The sequence below is a fragment of the Saimiri boliviensis genome, chromosome 1 (assembly GCF_048565385.1).
Source record: "Saimiri boliviensis isolate mSaiBol1 chromosome 1, mSaiBol1.pri, whole genome shotgun sequence".
In the NCBI taxonomy this organism is placed as follows: domain Eukaryota; kingdom Metazoa; phylum Chordata; class Mammalia; order Primates; family Cebidae; genus Saimiri; species Saimiri boliviensis.
Genome location: NC_133449.1, coordinates 266,257,437 through 266,279,218, shown reverse-complemented (window position 1 = coordinate 266,279,218; position 21,782 = coordinate 266,257,437). Strand labels below are relative to the sequence as shown.

The window sequence follows — 21,782 nt, the reverse complement described above, 5'->3', positions numbered from 1 at the left end:
ACAAAACAAAAGCTATTTACCTGATCTGTTTTTAGTGACTTTGTTAAAATCATCCTCATTCTCATCACAGCTTTCGCAGTTCAATTGTTGGACTGTTTCTGACAGGCTTTCAGCTTGATTGACGTCTTTCTGCTTATTGAAGCTTTGAAGGGCAACAAGACGATGATGTATCGCTGCATACAAATACGCTGTGTCTTTGACACTGGCCTACATGAGGAACATTAAATTGTTAAGAAAATAAGTAATGTTAGCTACATTTTACAGATTTTTAATCTTTCACTACTAATAAGGAAGGAATTATATGGCATAAATCTACAATGTACATAGGTGCTAACACCCTAAAATTTAAGCAGTAGAAAGACAATCTTGAAACAAATTGCATCCTAAAATGTATACTTTTATAAGCAATCCCAATTTATACATTTTTAAATTGAGAAAGTGAATTTTTGTTATATAAAATTTCTATTTGAATGTAAACTTGTTAAGACCATTCCTCCTCCACTATTTTACGCTACAGAAAATTGTAGACTTGCAGAAAAAAATACTTCAATTTCCTGTTCATCACTTTGCTTGGACATTCCTCCAAACCACATAGCTTTTTGGATATGCTGAGCTCATTAGAGCAGTCTATGGCATTGTACCATCAATACATCAGAAGTTCTTGCTTTTTAATACTTTTATATGCTGTTTTAATGGTTGTTATTCATATGAAAATATAAAAATAAAGGTAACAATAAAATTGGTATAAAATTTACTGTTTATATTCTTTTTTCAATTCTTACAGTCAAACTGTGGGTTCATTATTAATTTCACTTATATCAGCAATATATAGGTAGCACAAGTATTCAATATATACTTGTTTCCCTCATCCCTTTATGAATGAGGAAATTATGGCTCAGAAAGGTAAAATAACTTGTCTGAGTTGCTAGTCAGCAAATTGGCTGAAAGTTTAATCCCAGGTTTTATCATTCACGTCAGTGGGATTAATGGAATAAATTATGGTCCATAATAGAACTCGTTCACCTACTAAAACACTTTGTGAAGAATAATGTCATAAAGACACTCATTAACATTGATAAGTAAAATAGCATAATGTGTGTTTCACAATCATATTAGCTATTTAATCTCAGCAGCCTTTCTAAAGTGTACTTTTGTTACCATCATCGTTTTGCAGATGAATAAAATCAGTTTAAAGAAGGTTAAGTAGTTTGCCCGAAGGTTATACAGTATGTACATTATGTTACATGTATGTATGTATGTATGTATGTATATACCTGCACACAGATGCATGTATGTACTAAAGTATAAGACAAAAATGTTAATAGTCACTATCTCTAGGATGGATCTAGTCATGGTTAACAGGCTCAGTCTCTGGCATGCTGCTTTACCCAGCTAAAACCAAGGGGGGATTTGGCCCAGAAGACTGGCAGGAGTATTAATACCTTAAGTAGTAAACAGGATTTGTACATCATCTTACCTGAACATTTTAATACTCAGTATCGCTTACACCTAATAATACACTTAATGGTAGCTAATAAACTTTGATTTTTCATCAAAGGCACCTGCCAGCTTTTTTTTTCCATGTTACTACATAGAAGCCAGTTTATTTGTATTGTCACCTTCTGCGTGAGTCACTTGAGTAATCAGTCTTCTCCAGTCAGCCCATCGGGAAATCCAGTTTTGCTGGGGGGAGGGCGGGGGATTGTGGTTTTGTTTCTGTTTTTTTGTTTGTTTGTTTGTTTGTTTGTTTTTCCAATTTATTCTTGCCAGCTCTTGGGTCTGGATCTTGTATTTAAGGTCAAGCATTCATCTGCCAGGAACAGCTAAAACTGTGCTCCCATCCTGTTACCTTGGAGATTTACTCATGTCCAGAATTGGAATTTGCTATTGGACTGGTTGTTTTAACTTGCTAGCTCTGTGTTTTTCCATTTCTCATTGGTTCTTTTCCAGTGACCCAAAGGTTTTTTCAGTCTCCGCTTGCAGGGTAAGCATTAGGCTTCAGAGTCTGCTGACCTCTTCCTGGGAACCATTCCTCATAATAGCCACTTTGGTAACATAGTAAGATTGTTCACAAAATTTCAGTAGTAAAGTGTAGAGATTTTATGGCATATATCAAACCAATTATCTTGGAATGAGTACCAATTGATTGCATAGACTTTGGTGTTAATTTCTGAATTTCACATAAAATTTAGCTCTTATACTATAAATAGATATAATGAATGGCTCTCAGCCAATATACCATTGTAACAAAATGAAAAAACAAATTAGTATTGCAGACATCTATTAATTTAGTAGGATAATCCTCTGTCACTGAAATTTCTCACTTACCTGAATTAAAAATACTTTGATGGTATAGTCTTCTAAATCAGTAGCTGTTATTCGTACATTTTTGTGGTTTGCTCTTTGAATCTTCATTTGGGCCCAGAGTTTGCTATTGAGGATCAGCCTTAGACTGCCTTGATTGCGCATAACTAAAATAGGAAGGTGACTACATCAGGCTACAGAATACTTGATTCCTCACAGAGGAATATACCATTTTCAAAATGTAGCAAAATAAATTTTGTAGTTGTTTTTCAGACTGTAGATTCAATACTAACTTGTGACTTGACTGGATTATAACTTGGTTTTCAAATTGGAAACCAATTATGTTGGGAGAACTTTTTTATCTTAAATGCTAAAATTACACTTTTTTACTGTAATATTTTAGAAAGTGGTTAAAATTTTAGAACTCCTTTTAAGAACTGATGGTCTGAAGAATATTTGTCTGAGAATTGTTTACAGTGAAGAAAACTGAAACAAAATCCTTAAGTGTCCAAAAAAATGAAACTAGTTAAATAAATTATGGTGTAGTCATTCAAGAGAATATTATGAACCCATTAAGAATACTGCAAAAAGATATTTATTGATGCGGAAAAATCATAGTGTAATATGTAAAAGAAAAATTAGCTACAAAGCAAAATAAACACCATGAATCATAAATTCTATGGTCTATGTATACATTTATATACAGAAAACAAAGGTCAGAAAAACATATTCTGTTAGCAGATGTTAGGAAGATAGGCCTTTAAGTGATTTTAAAAAATTTTTTCAATCCGTACTTTCTGCTTTTTACAATGAATGTATATTATCTGTAAAATAAAAAGAAAACTTCTTTTGGAACTTTTTGTTTTTTATTTTTGCTTGGGGGTATTTTTTTTTCTTTTTCTTTTGCCAGGCAGTGGAATCAAAGCAGAGTAGTAAATAACTTGCACCTGCCTTGGGACTATTACTTGGTTGGGTTATTTAGAAACCTATGTGCCAGTTACAGAACTGAAGACACTGTTTCTATCCTTTTAATCTGAATTGCATTTCTACCTATTTCTTGAGCTTAATATACAAAACTCAACAAATAACCTTCGTCTTGGATCCAACAGCTACCTGTGGTCTCCTCCAGAGTCTTGACCTTTCAAAATTGACCAATGAATCCATTCATCCTGGCCAGATCTCTCCCTGTGCTCTCTTTCAGTTTGTACTTAGGAACAATGCCCATTGTGCCTTTTTTAATGCTAGCTCTTTTGTATCTTTCAGTTTGACTGGCTCTAGCTTCTGAAAATCACTGTGCCTACAGGATTCAATAACTATGCAATTTAGAAACTAATCTCTTTCCTTAGAGACTAATCCTTCATCCTGACCCCCACGCCATGTCTGGGATACCAAAGATAAATTATGGGACAAGTATTTTCTTTTAGAAAAACTTTTCACTTTACAAAATAATTTGCATCATATTCTTTCAAATGATAGCAGAATTACTGTTTAGGTGTGTGCTGGGCTCTGATATAGGTGCTTTACATGCTTTATCTCATTAAATTCTCTCGGTCACTCAGTAAGTCATGAACTACAGTTATTCCCATTTTAAATTGATGTAAGTAGAAAACAGAGAGAGATTGAGAAACTTGTCAAGGTCACTAGTTAGTCACTGCTGGAGCCAGAACTGGAACCCATGCAGTCTAACAGAAGAGCCTACTTGAAATGGAAAGTTCCTATAGAAATACTTTCAACAGTCTGATGTTTTGGTGTGTTTTATAGCACACCTCCAGAAAATGATGTGTACCTATATCATTATAGGTACACATGAGAATCATAGCTTGCTTTACAAAAGGATTTCTTACTTAGTCTTGACTGTAATGTTCCACAGTTACTGCTTGCTGTGTCATTCAGTCTCAACGTTCCTCTGCCCTTTTCAATCCAGGATTGTGTTGTTTTGTTGAATATGAAAAGCTTGCAGTTGATCTAAATGACAATTTTTTTTTAAATATCATATATAGGAATTTTTTTCAAAGTAAGTTATTTCCTATGTTATGACACATTTATATGTGTCTGATCTTTTACTGGAATAATCCTTTTTAACGATTTATAAAGCAGCTTTTAAAATATATTTAACATTTAGAAACATATAATTTTTGGATAGTTCAAACATCAAAAAGTAAAAGAAATACAAAGGGAAAAGGGCCCCCAGCTTTCATTTCCCATCTATCAATTTCCACCCCTGCAACAATTAATCACTGGTATAAATATTGTGTTTATCCTTCCAGAGATATTTGTATGTATATACATGCCAATACATATAAATGTTCCCCCCTTTTTTTCTATCAATGGTAGAATGCCATACATACTTTCTGACTTTTTAACACTATGTCTATATATATACATAAACTTTTATATTAATATTATTTGAGCTATATAATGTTATTTGAAAGTAAAGGAATCATTGAACCATTTGCATGCTTCAGAATTTTCAAAGATAGCATGATAATGTGGAAAAGTAGGATATGATACCACAGGCTACCCTACTACAATCATTACTGCTGTGTACAAGAATCACCTAGACAGCCTGTTAAAAATAGAGCATGTCAGAGCCTCACCCCTAGCAATTACTTCAATAATGCTGGAATCAATCTAATCTAAGAGTTATGCTTTAAGACACACTTAAAAGTGTCTATAGATCATAGAGGAAGTGAAAAGGAATGGAGAGAGTTTGAAGAAAAGCAGATGGAGAAAAGCAAAGAGAAATTTCTGCCTTGTTGGAAAAGGGTAAAGTTGTAGTAATTGCATTTCATGTGCTTGTGCATAGTAGGATTAAAATCCTACCTGTAATACTATAGTGTTTATCTGTAAGATTCTTGAATTACATGAAATTCTAAACTTTTTTTAAAAGGAAGCTAATTTCATATGAAATTCTAAACTTTTTTTAGAAGGAAAACAAAATTCTTATTGGACTAAAATCAAGTTATCAACACTGTTAAACCTCTGTGTAAGTAGAATTATGTAATCACTATAATAGTACTAATTACAAAAGCAAGTATTAAAGCAGTATCCTTGGCTATCTTATTTCTAAGGGACTAATGTGAATAACTGTAAACTTAACAACCAATTTTCCTGCAACGTACACATACAAACACAAGAAGATAATAAAGTATTGATTTAATTTTTGGGGGCGTCCAACATTTTTATTTAAGTAACTTAATTTCCATGAAAACTATACTTCTGTCTGTGTTTTTAAAGATGTCTTTTCTGGTGGTACCTTTATTCCAAGTATGTAAATACTACCAGAAGGAGTAAAACATTATATACAGACCTTTAACACATTATGTTCTGTTTCCTCTCCGGTTATAACATCAATTTTCTCCAGCAAGCATTTTCGTGATGGTTGAGAAGAGAATGCAGCAGCTGATTCAATTAGGGAAGTATTTTTAATAGAGTCTGTTCCTAAGATAAAATGGGGGAAAAACACTTAAAAGACCCCATTTTCTCTACTGTGAAAGTTCTTTGTTGTCCCTATTACCACATTATCTACTACAATAGTGTTTCCAAAAATTCAAACTGCTTTTGTGTAAAATCTCCTTATTGATTTCCCCATAGCATTGACTCAAACAGTTTTTTAAGTTTATATATCAGATAATCATATTTATATGCTTTAGCTTTTACCAAAATATTTGAAATACTGGATTATTTGTTTTTAAAAATCTTATATTAAATATTAATTTACATATATTTAATATTAATGTTAAATAACATGAAAAACAGGAGACACACTAGTTGAATCAAATGTTTTACAAATGAAATAATTCTTACTTGAACTTAAAAAGTTGATAGGAAATTTTGGAGTGGATTTGAATGGTTTTTCCTTAGCGTATGAATCATTTTCAAGTTGAGGCTGGGTGAGTTTTTGAGTACCCTGAGTGGGGAAAAAGATTCATTATTATTTCATAAAAGTATTTAATTTGATTCCTATATTTTGCAGTAAAACACTTCAGTTTTTCTATTTCAACACAGCAAACAAACCTAGCTGGTATGTTTTTGTTTTGGGTTTTGTGTTCTGAACAAAGAATTCATCCCCATTGTTAGAAAGCCTCAGTTCCAATACTCAGAAAACATAATCTAGTTACCACCAGTCTACTTCAGGTGGGATGTAGTCCTGGAGGCAATGGGAAAGGTCTAATGGCACAAAAGAAGGTACCAGCTGTTCCACACTCTCACTAGACTAACCAAATGCCCAGGAGACACAACTATCATTTCTGTTTCAAGGTATTTCAGTATCCCCAGAAATTTACTTTTGCTATCCATTTTATAAAAAAAAAAAAAAAAAATGTTATCCAGAGATACCCAAAAGATGTCTCAGAAGACATCTTTGTAGAAAGAATCCTAACTCTTCTTCCCAGACAGTTTTTGCCAACAATCTCTTTTAAGGCTACCTGGGTCTCTGTAAGTCTGCTGCAATCAAGGCCTGCACAAAAAAGACTAATTGACATGACATTTATGATAATGTGTAGCTCTCTGCAGAACACAGAGAATTGAAACAACTAAGAACTTATGCTTATATTTTTTCACTTAGGTACTGAAAATTTTTTCTCATTACTTAATTAGACATCAAGACATTCCCTTAAAATTGGTAGAATGGTATTGCCTAGGTTTTCTAGGGTTTTTATGGTTTTAGGTCTTATGCATAAGTCTTTAATCAATCTTGAGTTAATTTTTGTATAAGGCATAAGGAGGGGATCCAGTTTCGGCTTTCTGCCTGTAGCTAGCCAGTTTTCCCAACACCGTTTATTAAATAGGGAATCCTTTACCCATTGCTTGTTTTTGTCAGATTTGTTAAAGATCAGATGGTTGTAAATGTGTGGTGTTATTTCTGAGGACTCTGTTCTGTTCCATTGGTCTATAAATCTGTTTTGGTACCAATACCATGCTTTTCGTCACTATAGCCTTGTGTACCATGCTGGTTTTTTTTTGTTTTGTTTTGTTTTGGTTTGGTTTTTTTACTGTAGCCTTGTAGTATAGTTTGAAGTCAGGTAGGGTGATGCCTCCAACTTTGTTCTTTTTGCTTAAGATTGTCTTGGCTATGTGGGCTCTTTTTGGTTCCATATGAAATTTAAAGTGGCTTTTTCCAATTCTGTGAAGAAAGTGAATGGTAGCTTGATGGGGATAGCATTGAATCTATAAATTACTTTGGGCAATATGGCCATTTTCACAATACTGATTCTTCCTATCCATGAGCATGGAATGTTTTTCCATTTGTTTTTGTCCTCTTATTTCCTTGAGGAGTGGTTTGTAGTTTTCTTTGAAGAGGTCCTTCACATCCCTTGTAAGTTGTATTCCTAGGTATTTTATGCTCTTTGTTGCCATTGTGAATGGGAGTTTGCTCTTGATTTGGCTCTCTGTTTGTCTGTTATTGGTATATAAGAATGCTTGTGATTTTCGCACATTAATTTTGTACCCTGAGACTTTACTGAAGTTGCTTATCAGCTTAAGGAGATTTGGGGCTGAAACTATGGGGTTTTCTAAATATACAGTTATGTTACCTGCAAAAGAGACAACTTGACTTTCTCTCTTCCTACACGATTACCCTTTATTTCCTTCTCTTGCCTGATTGCCCTGGCCAGAACTTCCAATATTGTGTTGAATAGGAGTGCTGAGAGACAGCATCCTGCCTTGTGCCTATTTTGAAAGGGAATGCTTCCAGTTTTTGCCCATTAACTATGATATTGGCTATGGGTTTATCATAAATAGCTCTTACAAGTTTTTAGCATGAAGGAGTGTTAAATTTTATCAAAGGCCTTTTCTGCATCTATTGAGATAATTGTGTGTGTGTTTTTTTGTCATTGGTTTTGTTTATGTGATGGATTACGTTTATGATTTGAGCCAGCCTTGCACCCCATGGATGAATCTGGCTTGATTGTGGTGAATAAGCTTTTTGATGTGCAGCTGGATTCTGTTTGCCAGTATTTTATTGAGGATTTTTGCATCAATGTTCATCAGGGATATTGGCCTGAAATTTTCTTTTTTTGTTGTGTCTCTGCCAGGTTTTGGTATCAGGATGATGATGGCCCCATAAAATGAGTTAAGAAGGAGTTCTTCTTTTTCTATTGTTTGGAATTATTTCAAAAGGAATGGTACTACCTCCTCTTTGTACCTCTGATAGAATTCAGCTGTGAATCCATCTGATCATGGGCTTTTTTAGTTGGTAGGCTATTAATTACTGCCTCAATTTCAGAACTTGTTATTGGTTTATTCAGGGATTCATCTTCTTCCTGGTTTAGTCTTGGGAGGTTGTATGTGTCCAGTAATTTATCAATTTCTTCTAGATTTTCCAGTTCATTAGCATAGAGGTGTTTATAGTATTATATGATGGTAGTTTGTATTTCTCTGGGATTAGTAGTGGTATATCCTTTATCATTTTTATTGTATCTATTCGATTCTTCTCTCTTTTATTCTTTATTAGTCTTGCTAGTGATCCTGTCTATTTTGTTAATCATTTCAAAAAACCAGCTCATGGATTCATTGATTTTATTGAAGGGTAATTCATGTCTCTCTCTCCTTCAGTTCTGCTCTCATCTTACTTATTTCTTGTCTTCTGCTAGCTTTTGAATTTGTTTGCTCTTGCTTCTCTAGTTCTTTTCATGTGATGTTAGGGTGTCATTTTTAGATCTATGCTGCTTTTTCTTGTGGGGTTTAGTGCTATAAATTTCCCTCTACACAGTGCTTTAAATGTGTCTCAGAGATTCTGATACATTATGTCTTTATTCTCATTGGTTTCAAAGAACGTCTTCATTTCTGCCTTTATTTTTCCAGTAGTCATTCAGAAGCGGGTTGTTCAGTCTCCATGTAGTTGTGTGGTTTTGAGTGAATTACTTAATCCTGAGTTCTGATTTGATTGGCAAGCACTTCATGACTAAAGCACCAAAAGCAATGGCGACAAAAGTCAAAACAGACAAATGGGATCTAATTAAACTAAAGAGCTTTGGCACAGCTAAAGAAACTGTCATCAGAGTGAACAGCCAACCTACAGAATGGGAGAAAATTTTTGCAATCTATCCTTCTGACAAAGGGCTAATATACAGAATCTACAAAGGACTTAAACAAATTTACAAGAAAAAAACAACTCCATCAAAAAGTGGGCAAAGGATATGAACAGACACTTCTCAAAAGAAGACATTTTTGCAGCCAACAAACATATGAAAAAAACTCATTATCACTGGTCATTAGAGAAATGCAAGTCAAAACCACATTGAGATACCATCTCATGCTAGGTAGAATGGTGATCATTAAAAAGTCAAGAAACAGGATAGAGATCCAAGATGGCCAATTAGCAACAGCACAAGATTGCAGCTCCCAGTGAAGGTGCAGGGAGTGAGTGGATACCAGACTTCCAGATGAATTTTTGTTGCCTACACACCAGGAGATTCCCAGCGGAGGAGCCCCACAGGTCGCCGGCACAACTCTTTTGGCTGGCGTGGCTGTTTTGCTGGCGTCCCAGTGCGGCATTTCTCAGTGCGGAGTATGTGAGACTAGGTGCCCTTTTAGTTGGCATTTGGAGCTCCGGGAAGGCAGAGTCGCCCGTTCAGCTGATTGATAAGGGGATTGAAGTAGGGAGCCAGACAGGGAGATTCCTGGGCAGAAAAGTGCCACGAATCTCAGCGCCGCTGTTCAATCGGTGCAGTCGCCACACGGGAAATTGCATAGATCCCAGTGCCTTTTCAGCAGGCGACTGGGGCACCTGGGAGAAAATCAACCTTTCAATTAGGAAAAGAAAAAAGGGGGCTCCGAGGTGGGGAGCCAGGTGATCGGGCTTAGCTGGTCCCACCCCCACAAAAAAAAAAAACAGCAATTGGAAATGCTGATGGTTGAGAGTTTCACAGCAAGCACAGCTGAACCCAGAAAGGTCCAGCTATGTGGGGGAGGGGTGTCCACCAAAGGAAAACAAACAGAAATAACATCACCACCAAGCTGGACGTCCACTCAGAGACCCAATCTGAAAGTCAGCAAGTATAAAGATGACAGGTGGATAAATCCACAAAGATGGGACGAAACCATTGCAAAAAGGCTGAAAACATCTGAAATCAGAATGCCTCTCCTCCTTCAGGGGATCACAGTTCATCAGCAAGGGAACAAGGCCTGATGGAGAATGAGTGTGATGAATTGTCAGAATCAGGCGTCAGAAGGTGGATAATAAGAAACTTCTGTGAGCTAAAAGAACATGTTCTAACCCAATGCAAAGAAACTAAGAACCTTAAAAAAAGGTTTGACAAAATGCTAATGAGAATAGACAATTTAGAGAGGAATATAAGTGAATTAATGGAGCTGAAAAACACAATACAAGAACTTTGTGACGTATGGACAAGTTTTAACAGTCTAATTGATCAAGCAGAAGAAAGGATATGAGAGGTCGAAGACCAACTCAAGGAAATAAAAAGAGAAGACAAGATTAGAGAAAAAAGGGTAAAAAGGAATAAGCAAAATCTCCAAGAAATATGGGACTATGTGAAAAGACCTAATTTACGTTTGATAGGTGTACCTGAATGTGACGAAGAGAATGAATCCAAGTTGGAAAATATTCTTCAGGATATTATTCAGGAAAACTTTCCCAACCTAGCCAGGCAGAACAATATTCAACTCCAGGTAATACAGAGAACACCACAAAGATATTCCTCAAGAAGAGCAACCCCAAGGCACATAATTGTCAGATTCACCAGGGTTGAAATGAAGGAGAAAATGATAAGGGCAGCCAGAGAGAAAGGTCAGGTTTCCCAGAGGGAAGCCTATCAGACTCACAGCAGATCTCTCAGCAGAAACCCTACAGGCCAGAAGAGAGTGGGGGCCAATATTCAACATTCTTAAAGAAAAGAACTTTCAACCCAGAGTTTCATATCCAGCCAAACTAAGCTTCATAAGTGAAGGAAAAATAAAATATTTTGTGAACAAGCAAGTACTCAGAGATTTCATCACCACCAGGCCTGCTTTACAAGAGCTTCTGAAAGAAGCACTACACATAGAAAGGAACAACCAGTATCAGCCATTCCAAAAATATACCAAAAGGTAAAAAACATCAACATAATAAAGAATCTACATCAACTAATGGGCAAAGCAGCCAGCTAGCATCAAATGGCAGTATTAAACTCACATATATTATTATTAATCCTAAATTTAAATCGACTAAATGCCCCAATCAAAAGACACAGACTGGCAAATTGGATAAAAATCCAAAACCCATCGGTATGCTGCATCCAGACCCATCTCACATGCAAGGATACACAAAGACTCAGAACAAAAGGATGAAGGAAGATTTACCAACCAAATGGAGAGCAAAAAAATAAAAAATAAAAAGCAGGAGTTGCAATTCTCACCTCTGATAAAATAGACTTTAAGCAACAAAAATCAGAAGAGGCAAAGAAGGACATTACATAGTGATAAAAGGATCAATGCAACAAGAAGAGCTAACGATCCTAAATATATACGCACCCAGTACAGGAGCACCCAGATACATAACGCAAGTTCTTAATGACTTATAAAGAGACTTAGACTCCCACATAACAATAGTGGGAGACTTTAACATCACATTGTCAATATTAGACAGATCAATGAGACAGAAAATTAACAAGGATATCCAGGACTTGAACTCAGACATGGAACAAGTGAACTTAATAAACATTTATAGAACTCTCCACCCCAAATCCACAAAACACACATTCTTCTCAGTACCACATCACACCTACTCTAAAAGTGACTACATAATTGGAAGTAAATCACTCCTCAGTAATTGCATAGCATTTCATAGGTTTAAATGAAATATTGGTTGGCTGCTTGTTTTTTATTTTTCTCCCTTATTCCTTCCTGTCTCCATTGTTAAGCACAATTATTGGCATAAAAGAGGTTTTTAATACCCATTTTTAGACTGCATTCTAGCCTCGGCAATAAAGCAAGACTCCCGTTCTCTCCCCCTTTCTCTTCCTCTTTCTTTCTCTTTCATTCTTTTTTTTCCTTTCTCTCTTTCTTTCTCTCTTTTTCAAAAAAAAAGTCAAGAAACAACAGATGCTCGAGAGGATTTGGAGAAATAGGAACACTTTTACACTGTTGTTGGGAGTGCAAATTAGTTCAACCATTCTAGAAGACAGTGTGGCAATTCCTCAAAGATCTAGAACTAGAAATATCATTTGACCCAGTAATCTTACTGCTGGGTATATACCGAAAGAATTATAAATCATTCTACTATAAAGACACATTCACATGTATGTTTACTGTGACACTGTTCACAGTAGCAAAGACTTGGAACCAGCCCTAATGCCCATCAGTGATAGACTGGATAAAGAAAATGTGGCACATATACACTACGGAAAACTATGCAGCCATAAAAAGGATGAGTTTATGTCCTCTGCAGGGACATGGATAAAGAGGGAAACCATTATTCTCAGCAAACTAACACAAGAGCAGAAAACCAAACACCACATGTTCTCACTTATAAGTGGGAGTTGAACAATGAGAACACATGGACACAAGGAGAAGAACATCACACACCAGGACCTTTGGGGGGTGGGGGGTTAGGGGAGGGATAGCATAGGAGAAATACCTGATGTAGATGATGGGTTGATGGGTACAGCAAACCACCATGGCACATGTATACCTATGTAACAAACTTGCATGTTCTGCACATGTACCCCAGAAGTTAAAGTATAATAAAAACATTGGTAGTAATGGGTATAATTATTTCCATTTTAAGAAAATAGAAACTGAGGCACAGAAAGTTTAAATGACTCACCCTAAAAACACATAGCCAATAAGCCAGGAGTGCATCCTGGCCCCCAAATCACAAGGCCAAAACTCGACAGCATTAGAGGGCAAACACATATTATCTCTATAGTTCCTGTTATCCTTACGATATTTACAACTTAAAGAGATAGAGAGTTTAGGTTCCTTTATAAGCCAGATTTAAAATGACCATAGGAAATGTGCACAAGTGCCTTCTCAAACCAAACCTATAGTCCTGACTATAGTTTATTTGTATAGGTAATCTTTGTCTCCTCTTACTAGAGTATAAGCACCTGTAGGGCACAGTGTCTCCTTTAGCTTTGCATAACCACTTACTGAGGTGGTTTTCAAACCTGCCTGTACATTAGAATCACTTGACACCTGGCCTCACCCACAGGCATTCTGAGCTAATTTTTCTGGGATGAGGCCAGGCATAAGAAATCCTTAAAAGGGTAATTCTAACATGCAGCCAAATTTGAGATCAATGCTTTATATACCATAAGAACTCAGTATATGTTTGGTAAATTGAATTGAATTTGTAAAGTTGATCCTGTGAGGTTTGGAAAGCCCTATCTGGCATTTTACAGATGCTGTGGCTAATCTGGTGTTAAACTTAGAAATAAGTGATACGGAATAAATGGGCCTAAATGTACTGCCTGTTAATTCACCTTGGAGGCTAGTCTGTTCTGGTTCACACTCAAAGGCATAGGTCAGCAGCTCTAGGATTGGTGAGTTGACCATTTTGGGAGTGACAGAAGGGTTACTCTAAGTCTAAGCCAAAAACTGACATTACCCTTGAACTGGTATGTCGTCTGAAGCATGTATGAAATAAACTATGCCTTTAAAATGACTAATATATGAAAGCCCTAAAAATCTTGGGATGAGTTTGGGCTCAGTGGCTCACGCCTATAATCCCAGCACTTTGGGAGGCCAAAGTGCATGAATTGCTTGAGCTCAGGAGTTCAAGACCAGCCTGGGCGACATGGTGAACCCTGTCTCTACCAAAAATACAAAAAGTTAGCCAAGTGTGGTTGGTGCATGCCTGTGATCCCAACTACTCGGGAGGCTGAAGTGGGAGGATCCCTTGAGCCAGGGAGACAGAGGTTGCAATGAACTGAGATTGTGCCACTGCACTCCAGCCTGGGAGACAGAGCAAGACCCCACTTAAAAAAAAAAATCTTGGAATGAGCTGGCTTAATGAGTTGGTTCTTGCAAAAGGACACTGCGTATTAAATAAGGATGATGATAATAACTGTCAGGGGTTTTCATCAGTCAAATATAGCTTCATACGCAAGTAAAGCACTATGAATTTTCTCTGAAAGCTAGCAAAAGAAAAGTTATAATAATGCTTTTTGATGTAAGAGCTTGAAAGTAGGGTTGTGGTTAACTATTAAGAACAAACTGGCAAATAATTTTAAATGCATCTTGTTATAAAACAGTGCAATCAGCAAACCATTAAAATACTACCAGTTGAGCTTATCTAACTGTTGCAGATAATTCTGGGATTTCCTTGGTCCAACACAAGTCAAAGAACTATTTAATATTTCACATCAGTAATAATGTTATAATTATACACTTCCCTTCCTCTGTGGGTTTCTATTGCTTTAACAACTAGGACATACTTCTCAGGAGAATCTTTCCACTTAAAGAAAGAAAATGTCCCTTTAAACTCAAGAGTTAAAAAGAATAATCCAATTTAATACTATTTTTCATTAATTTGCCTTTAGAAATTTAAAGTGACAGCTCTGTATATAGTAATAGAAACACATATAAAAATCTTACCAAAACTCTTTCTACCATATTTTCTCCAAAAACAAAATTGGAACCGCAGCTTTTTGAAAAACATTTATCTTCATTTGGTTGACATCTAAGAAAAAAAATTTGCTATTTTAAATACATGAATAAAGCCATTTTAAACCTTGAAATAATTAGATAATTTAATAGATTTGTGTAAAGCAAATTTACTGCCCACTTTGGTTTGTTTGAAGTTATGAGAAATGATAGAAAAATTCAGATAGGAGCATCCAGAGGTGATAGACAAAATAGATTCCAGCTATTACAGCACTGGCAGAGACCAGTCCTGGCTGCCTCATGCCCATCACTACACTGGCTGTGTGGTCAGCCAGGAGGGCTGCCCAACACTTTTTGCTTTTCCAACACAGCCTGTCTAATATCTAATTTCCACACTTCTCTTCCCCAAGTGGCTGATGCTTTTAACAACCAGAGACCTCCAGGGCAAAAGCGAAACCTGTTAATAGTTGAGTGTGCATTGGCTTAAATTTTTTTGCCTCCCAGAAACTTGTTTTAATGCTAAAAGTGTTTTTTATGATGAGAAACTCGAAGTCAGGAAGCCCTTTCTTTGTAGACAGATGTGCTCAGGGTTCTGCATTGCATCCCCAATGTGCACAGAAGGCACCTCCTACTGCACCTGGACAGAGCCCAATCATGTGAGCCAACTTATGTCCACAGCTAGTTTTCTCTCAGATAAAACATTTCTTTTTCACTAGTAACACTAATAAATACTAATAAATATTGTAGATTTGTGCTGCTTTCCTTGTTTTCTATGTAACCTATGCCAGTAAATAATGAATAATGCCAAAATAATTTAAAAGAGAAAAAAAATGCCAGAGAGAGGAAGAAAGGCTAATCTACTAACCAGATTATTTATGCCCAACTAAATAAAAGTTTAGCCACACCTTTTCAAAAAGTTTTCACCCAAGTCAATGAGACAATGAAGATAATTCAGTATTTATATGATAATATTTAAGCATCTAATATTTTAAAAATATTTTAAACTTGTGTTCCTGTAAAGTCTCCTTTCAAATCGGAATCTTGGCAATTTATCCATACAAGATCAGAAAATGATTTTCCATGAATGGTTATAATAATGAAAGAATGCAAGAATGAAAGGGCACCCCTTCTGTTTTGTCATTATTAACTTACCCTACTGATGTTGCACTTAAAAAGTGCTGGTTAGTAGACAGCTGGACTGAAATTCTGGCACTTGATACATTTTCACTTAACAAATAGGAATTTCCCTCAGAAATCTGAAAGTAAAGAAATCCATCAAAACGTTTATAAAGACTACTGTGCTATAGAACCATCAGACAAGGAAACAATAGTTGTAATTAAAAATATTGAAAGCTTACTATGTTCAAGTACTGCCCTAAACATTTTATGTACTATCTCATTCACTCCTCACAACTCTGTCTGTACACTTTGTACTTCTATTATCCACATTTTACAGTTGAGTAAACTGACACAAAGAACTTAAATAACTTGCCCAGGTTGCATACCATGGAGATATGCCTAATATCAGAATATTATAATATTCAGAAATCCCACTAAGTTTTGTCATTTTTGCCATTTTAGTAAAATTGTGTTAATTCTCATTTCTGGATTAGTAAAGCTTTCTTTCAGGACTATTTAATCCTTGGAAACACCCTAAGAATGTCACCATCATAGTCACCCAATGTGAGAGAAAACTCCACTCATCTCTTTATTTTGAAATTTTCAACTGGCAACTTAACCAGTTTGCCTTATGTACCTATGTGTATGCACAATACCAGAATTAACATATAAATGTAAGAGTGAGGAATTTTAGAATTGGAAGAATCCCTATAAATTGTCTGGTCTAGTATTTACAGTGTATTGTGGACACCTTCCTTCCTTGACCAGGGATTCACAAAGATGTTCTAGGGCATTCATGTCTTTTAAAGTCAGATGGGGTTTGTTTCCGCTTAAATTTTTATATCAATCAATAAAAATAATTTCGAGTACTTTTTCCTTTTTAACAGGAGTTTGAGAACTGACAAACGTGTATCAAGAGAGTATGTGTGATGGTTAGCAAAGATCAAAGTACATGCTCGTGACTTAGTCATTCAGATGATGTATCTCTCAGACAAAATGGTAGTTTTTACTCCTATGTTGGTTAAAATAGTTATTTAGGCATATATTGTTTAATCTATACATTGTAAGTAACCACTGATAAATGATAGGATGAAAAATAATTTCTCTGATTTTGATATACAAGTTAATTAAGAAATATAAAGATAATGGTTCTACAAAATCCACCTAGAGATAGTTTTCACCAAATCTTTCAATTACATTCATTTGGCCAAAATTCTTACATAGCATCTTATATACAGTATGTCTCTGGATCTTGAAAGATCATTAAATAGAAAATTTAATGATAGACATATACAATAGGGCTTTTCAATAACTGAAAATAAGTTTTATTCACTAGACCTTATAATTTATTCAAAAATGCATACAAACAATAGCTTGAAATGTTCTCTTGTGCTTTGATCATTTAGGAAGAAAACACAAGAAATATATTAATAAATTTTATTTTAAAAATATGCAATACAAGATTTACAAAAATTCTCCCAAAAAAGATGTGTTGATCTACTTTTGATGTCATAACATGTAATTAAAATTTTGCTCTATATTTTTAGTACATGCCATTTTAAAATCAAATGCAATATAACTTTTTAGAAATTAGTCAACACATTATACTTTCTATTACATAATTTAAAACAAATTAAACACTATGCACATTTCTTTTTTTCCTTTTCCTTTTTTTTTTTTCCTTTGAGACAGTCTGACTCTGTCACCCAATCCGGCACCATCTCGGCTCACTGCAACCTCCTCCTCCCAGGCTCAAGCTAGGACTACAGGTGCATCCCACCATGCCCAGCTGATTTTTGTTTTTTTTGTAAAGACAGTGTTTCACTGTGTTGCTCAGGCTTGTCTGGAACTCCTTAGCTCAAGAGATCTGCTCATCTCAGCCTCCCGAAGTGCTAGGAATACAAGCACGAGCCACCACACCTGCATTACTTCTTTCTTTTTTTCTTGGGTTTTTTTTTTTTTTTTTTTTTTTTTTTTTTTTTTGAGACAGAATCTCATTCTGTTACCCAGGCTGGAGTGCAATGACACGATCTTGGCTCACTGCAACCTCCACCTCCCAGGTTCAAGTGATTCTCCTGCCTCAGCCTTCTAAGTAGCTGAGATTACAGGCAGGCACTACCACGCCCACTATTTTGTATTTTTAGTAGAGATGGGATTTCTCCATGTTGGTCAGCCTGGTCTCGAACTCTCGACCTCAGGTGATCTGCCTGCCTCGGCCTCCCAAAGTGCTGAGATTACAGGCATGAGCCACTGTGCCTGTCCAGCCCTTGGTAACCTTGTTAAAGCTGTACTCTTAAATTGGAGAGTTGTCGTCTCCTACATCTTGTGGTGTCTCTAAAGTTGTAAAGCTGAGTACTGGGCAGTAGAAACCTAGGGGTCTTGTCCCAGAGCAATGACCCTGTTTTTGTATGAGGACAGCAATGAGAAAGCCAGGAGCCAGAATCAGTAGTCAAAAAAGGGGCAGGGATTTTCTACATTGCCAACTGGTCAACATTACAGTGTAGCTTTGCCAGTTTAGGTCATACCAGGGATGCACAGGAGCAGAGAACTCCCTATACAGTGTAATTGGGAGAGCTTGGAAAGCCTCCAGAGACAGGTAAGAGTTCTAACTTCCAACTATGTAATGTCCAAATCGCTCTTCATAGGCCTTTCTAAAGAGATAGTAACTTACTCAAGCCATGCAGATATTGGTTTGGGGATATATTCAATTGCTGTAGTGCTACCTGTGTCTCCCAGTAGAAGCAGACACAGGAGAAAGAGGACTCAAGATAGGTAAGTTGGAATTTGAGAGTTATTCCATCTTAACCATTTGTTTCTAGCTGAACTACTTGGTCACATAGTTTTGCTTTGTTTTATTTTCACTTAGTGAACATAAGGACAGAAACATGGAAGTGTAAAAAAATACCAGATGGTTACTAATTTTGACTTTGCCATTGTCTTTGTTTATCTAAACAAAACACCCACTCAACATCTTTTTTTATCAGCAAAGTAAGGGACTTGATCAGCGCTTACCAATATTTTTGTATTTCTAGACCCTTTACTTTGTAAGATATGATTTGGGGAGATCCATTATGAATTTTAAACATTTCATTATTTATGAATGCTATATAAGTAATTTTTAAGTAAAACATGTTTTCAATTTTAGATAAGTATATTATTGTTTTCATTTAAATATAATGTAATAATTATCACCATGTTACATAATTCCTTACTTTTATTTAAGAAGTGATGTGGGCCGGGAGTGATGGCTAACACCTGTAATCCCAGTACTTGGGAAGGCTGAGGCAGGCGGATCATGAGTTCAGGAGTTCGAGACCAGCCTGGCTAACGTGGTGAAACCCCATCTCTCCTAGAAATACAAAAAGTAGCGAAGCTTGGTAGCAGACACAACCGGGGAGGCGGAGGTTGTGGTGAGCTGAGATGGTGACATTGCACTCCAACCTGGGCAACAAGAGTGAAACGCTGTCTCAAAAAAAAAAAAAAAAAAAAAAAGGTTACCAAGGACTTTTTGCCATCTAGCCCAGGAACAAAACAAAGCCCAGGCAACTCCTATTTCTGGATATGGGGGCCTGAAACAACCTATAAAAAAGAAGGATATGGGATTGAGGTCGGTCCTGTTATCCCGGGCTTTCTCACCTGATTTTTTGTTTTTTCTTTAGTCTTGCAGGATTCCAATGCCTTGTGTCCAAATGTTTTTCTTGCTTTTGCACAACTTCGAGCTTGAGGTAGCTGCAAAATAGCAGGTCTAAGAACACGTTCAGAATGTTTCACAGGACCTTAAAAGAATAGAATTAAAGGATAAGTGTATTTTTAGTGAAACATTTCTTTACTCCCTATTTTTAATAAATTCTATTTTCTAAAGTCATGTTTAAATGAGGGACTAATGTTGATTAATTAAAGTCAAAATAACCATCGAGTTGCCTACTCACACCATGCCTAGCTTTTGCTCAATAACTATTCATTTTGATCATGAAACCTGGATTACCTACATTATTTCTTCACTTTTTTGTCACTCTGACCAGCCTCCATGCCCCCAACACACATACATATATAGGGAGATGAAAATATAGGTGATAAAATACACAATTTCTGAGGTTCTTGAAATAGAAGCCACATACCTTGTTCTGCACTCTTTATATCAACATTACTTTGCACAAGAGTTGATGTCATAAAAACATTGTTTTTTCTCACTGTAAGAAAAAAATATTTAAAAATTTTTAAATGCAGCACAGTGTCAGATTCTACACTATTTGGGGCCTAACAATCCCATTCTGAATTTACCAGTAGATGTCGCAATTGGCACTAACGGAGTAGTAGGTAGTAGCTCTCTGGAGCACTAGCTCTGCTAAAAATGGGATTGCCAGATGCAGTCTGCTACATAGTTCTGTTTACTTTCAGAAATCTAAATGAAAATTAGGTAACTAGTGGAAAACGCAGCCTTTTTTAGAATCATTAAATAGTGTACTCTCAGAAATTTTGCAGACTGTAAAATCTGAATTGGTAATGAACCCTCCAGCATTTATATGTAGCTCTCATTGGATATTATAAAACTGTTAGCAAAGTCTGCCCATGCTCCCTGACTTTTTAATGAGTATTCCTGAAGAGAAAAGTAAAGATGACCAATCTGATAGGTTATTTTTCTGTAAGTGTGTTGGTGGCGTTAAGACCGTGGTGGTGGCTCCAAGTATAGAATTTCTATACAGTTCAAGGGGATCTCCTGTTGACTGCAAATTGCAGAAACCACAACTTTTAGCATTTAATTAATGAAAATGAGAAGAGAATAATTGTTTCTTCTAAGTATTATTGAAGGTGTCATAACATAAATGTTGGGGTAGAATCCCTTCTCTACTTCAAAGTTCAATTTAATGTTTTTAAAAATCTTTATTATTGAACATCAACAAAAAAAGAGCCACATTTTTCTACTTCCAAACACCAGTAACATTCTGCAAAACATAAAACAGAATGGTGCTTACTGCACAACTTAAAAGACAATGATGCTCTTTCTTTTTGTGTGAGTGTACAGTAAAAAAATGAATTAAAGCAGGTGTGTAGATAACTCAAAGCCATTCCTTTGTTTTATGTACAAATACAATAAAACAGAACACCTTTGCCTCTGGGATTACGATCTCTCTTTCTCTCTCACTCTCTCTTTTTTGCCTCAGTCTCCTGAGTAGCTGGGACTACAGGTGTGCAACACCATGCCCAACTAATTTTTGTATTTTTAATGGAGTCTGGGTTTTGCCATGATGTCCAGGCTGGTTTGGATCACCCAGCCTGCAGCGATCTGCCTGCCTTGGACTCTCAAAGTGTTGTTATTACAGGCATAATCCATCATGCCCGGCCAGGATTTCTATTTCTCTTAATGTCTGAGCTTGTCAGGTTAGAAGGGTTAGAGACACTAAAAAGTGTCTCTTCTGCATCTGAAAGGTACTGGATATACTGTTGGTCAGCCATGCCTGAATTTTTAATAAAAATATAGATTTATTTGTTGAAAAATTCTGTAGTTCCTGAGTAGATGGGGATCAATTCAAAGGAAGTAAGTAGTATTTTTTTTTCTTTCTTAGTGGCAAACCTAACTTGGAAAAGGCAGTTGATTGTTTAGTAGAAATAAAAACATGAGAATAGAGATCATTTTAATGTAGAGAAAATGCCAAACATTTCAAATGTTTTATTATGTTAAAATAGTTTTACTTAGCAAAACATTATAAATTTCAAGTAAAGAGGAGTAATATTTTAATTAGTGGAAATTTTAATGGATTTATATGCTAAACTTAAAATATGACTCTAATGCATAATTGCATGTTTTAAATATT

The 21,782-nt window shown here is 35.9% G+C and overlaps 1 protein-coding gene and 1 long non-coding RNA gene across 4 annotated transcripts in view; one reads left to right on the top strand and one right to left on the bottom strand.

The window, feature by feature from the left end:
- LOC141581382 (uncharacterized) overlaps nucleotides 1-21,782 on the top strand; it is a 73,564-nt gene that overhangs the window by 9,271 nt on the left and 42,511 nt on the right. The gene's annotated exons all lie outside the window — the stretch shown is intronic.
- Nucleotides 1-21,782, bottom strand: part of RANBP3L (RAN binding protein 3 like) — a 61,879-nt gene that overhangs the window by 8,724 nt on the left and 31,373 nt on the right. For 2 of the 3 annotated variants that reach the window (XM_003925919.4, XM_074386609.1), the window contains exons 5-13: nucleotides 20,088-20,159; nucleotides 19,606-19,745; nucleotides 16,003-16,106; nucleotides 14,842-14,926; nucleotides 6,112-6,214; nucleotides 5,615-5,745; nucleotides 4,149-4,269; nucleotides 2,329-2,471; nucleotides 21-207 (exon numbers count right to left, since the gene is read on the bottom strand). In XM_003925919.4, the coding sequence (XP_003925968.1) occupies nucleotides 21-207; nucleotides 2,329-2,471; nucleotides 4,149-4,269; nucleotides 5,615-5,745; nucleotides 6,112-6,214; nucleotides 14,842-14,926; nucleotides 16,003-16,106; nucleotides 19,606-19,745; nucleotides 20,088-20,159 (1,086 nt within the window). The remainder of the gene's footprint in view (nucleotides 1-20; nucleotides 208-2,328; nucleotides 2,472-4,148; nucleotides 4,270-5,614; nucleotides 5,746-6,111; nucleotides 6,215-14,841; nucleotides 14,927-16,002; nucleotides 16,107-19,605; nucleotides 19,746-20,087; nucleotides 20,160-21,782) is intronic. The other variant, XM_010336673.3, reaches the window with a different exon arrangement.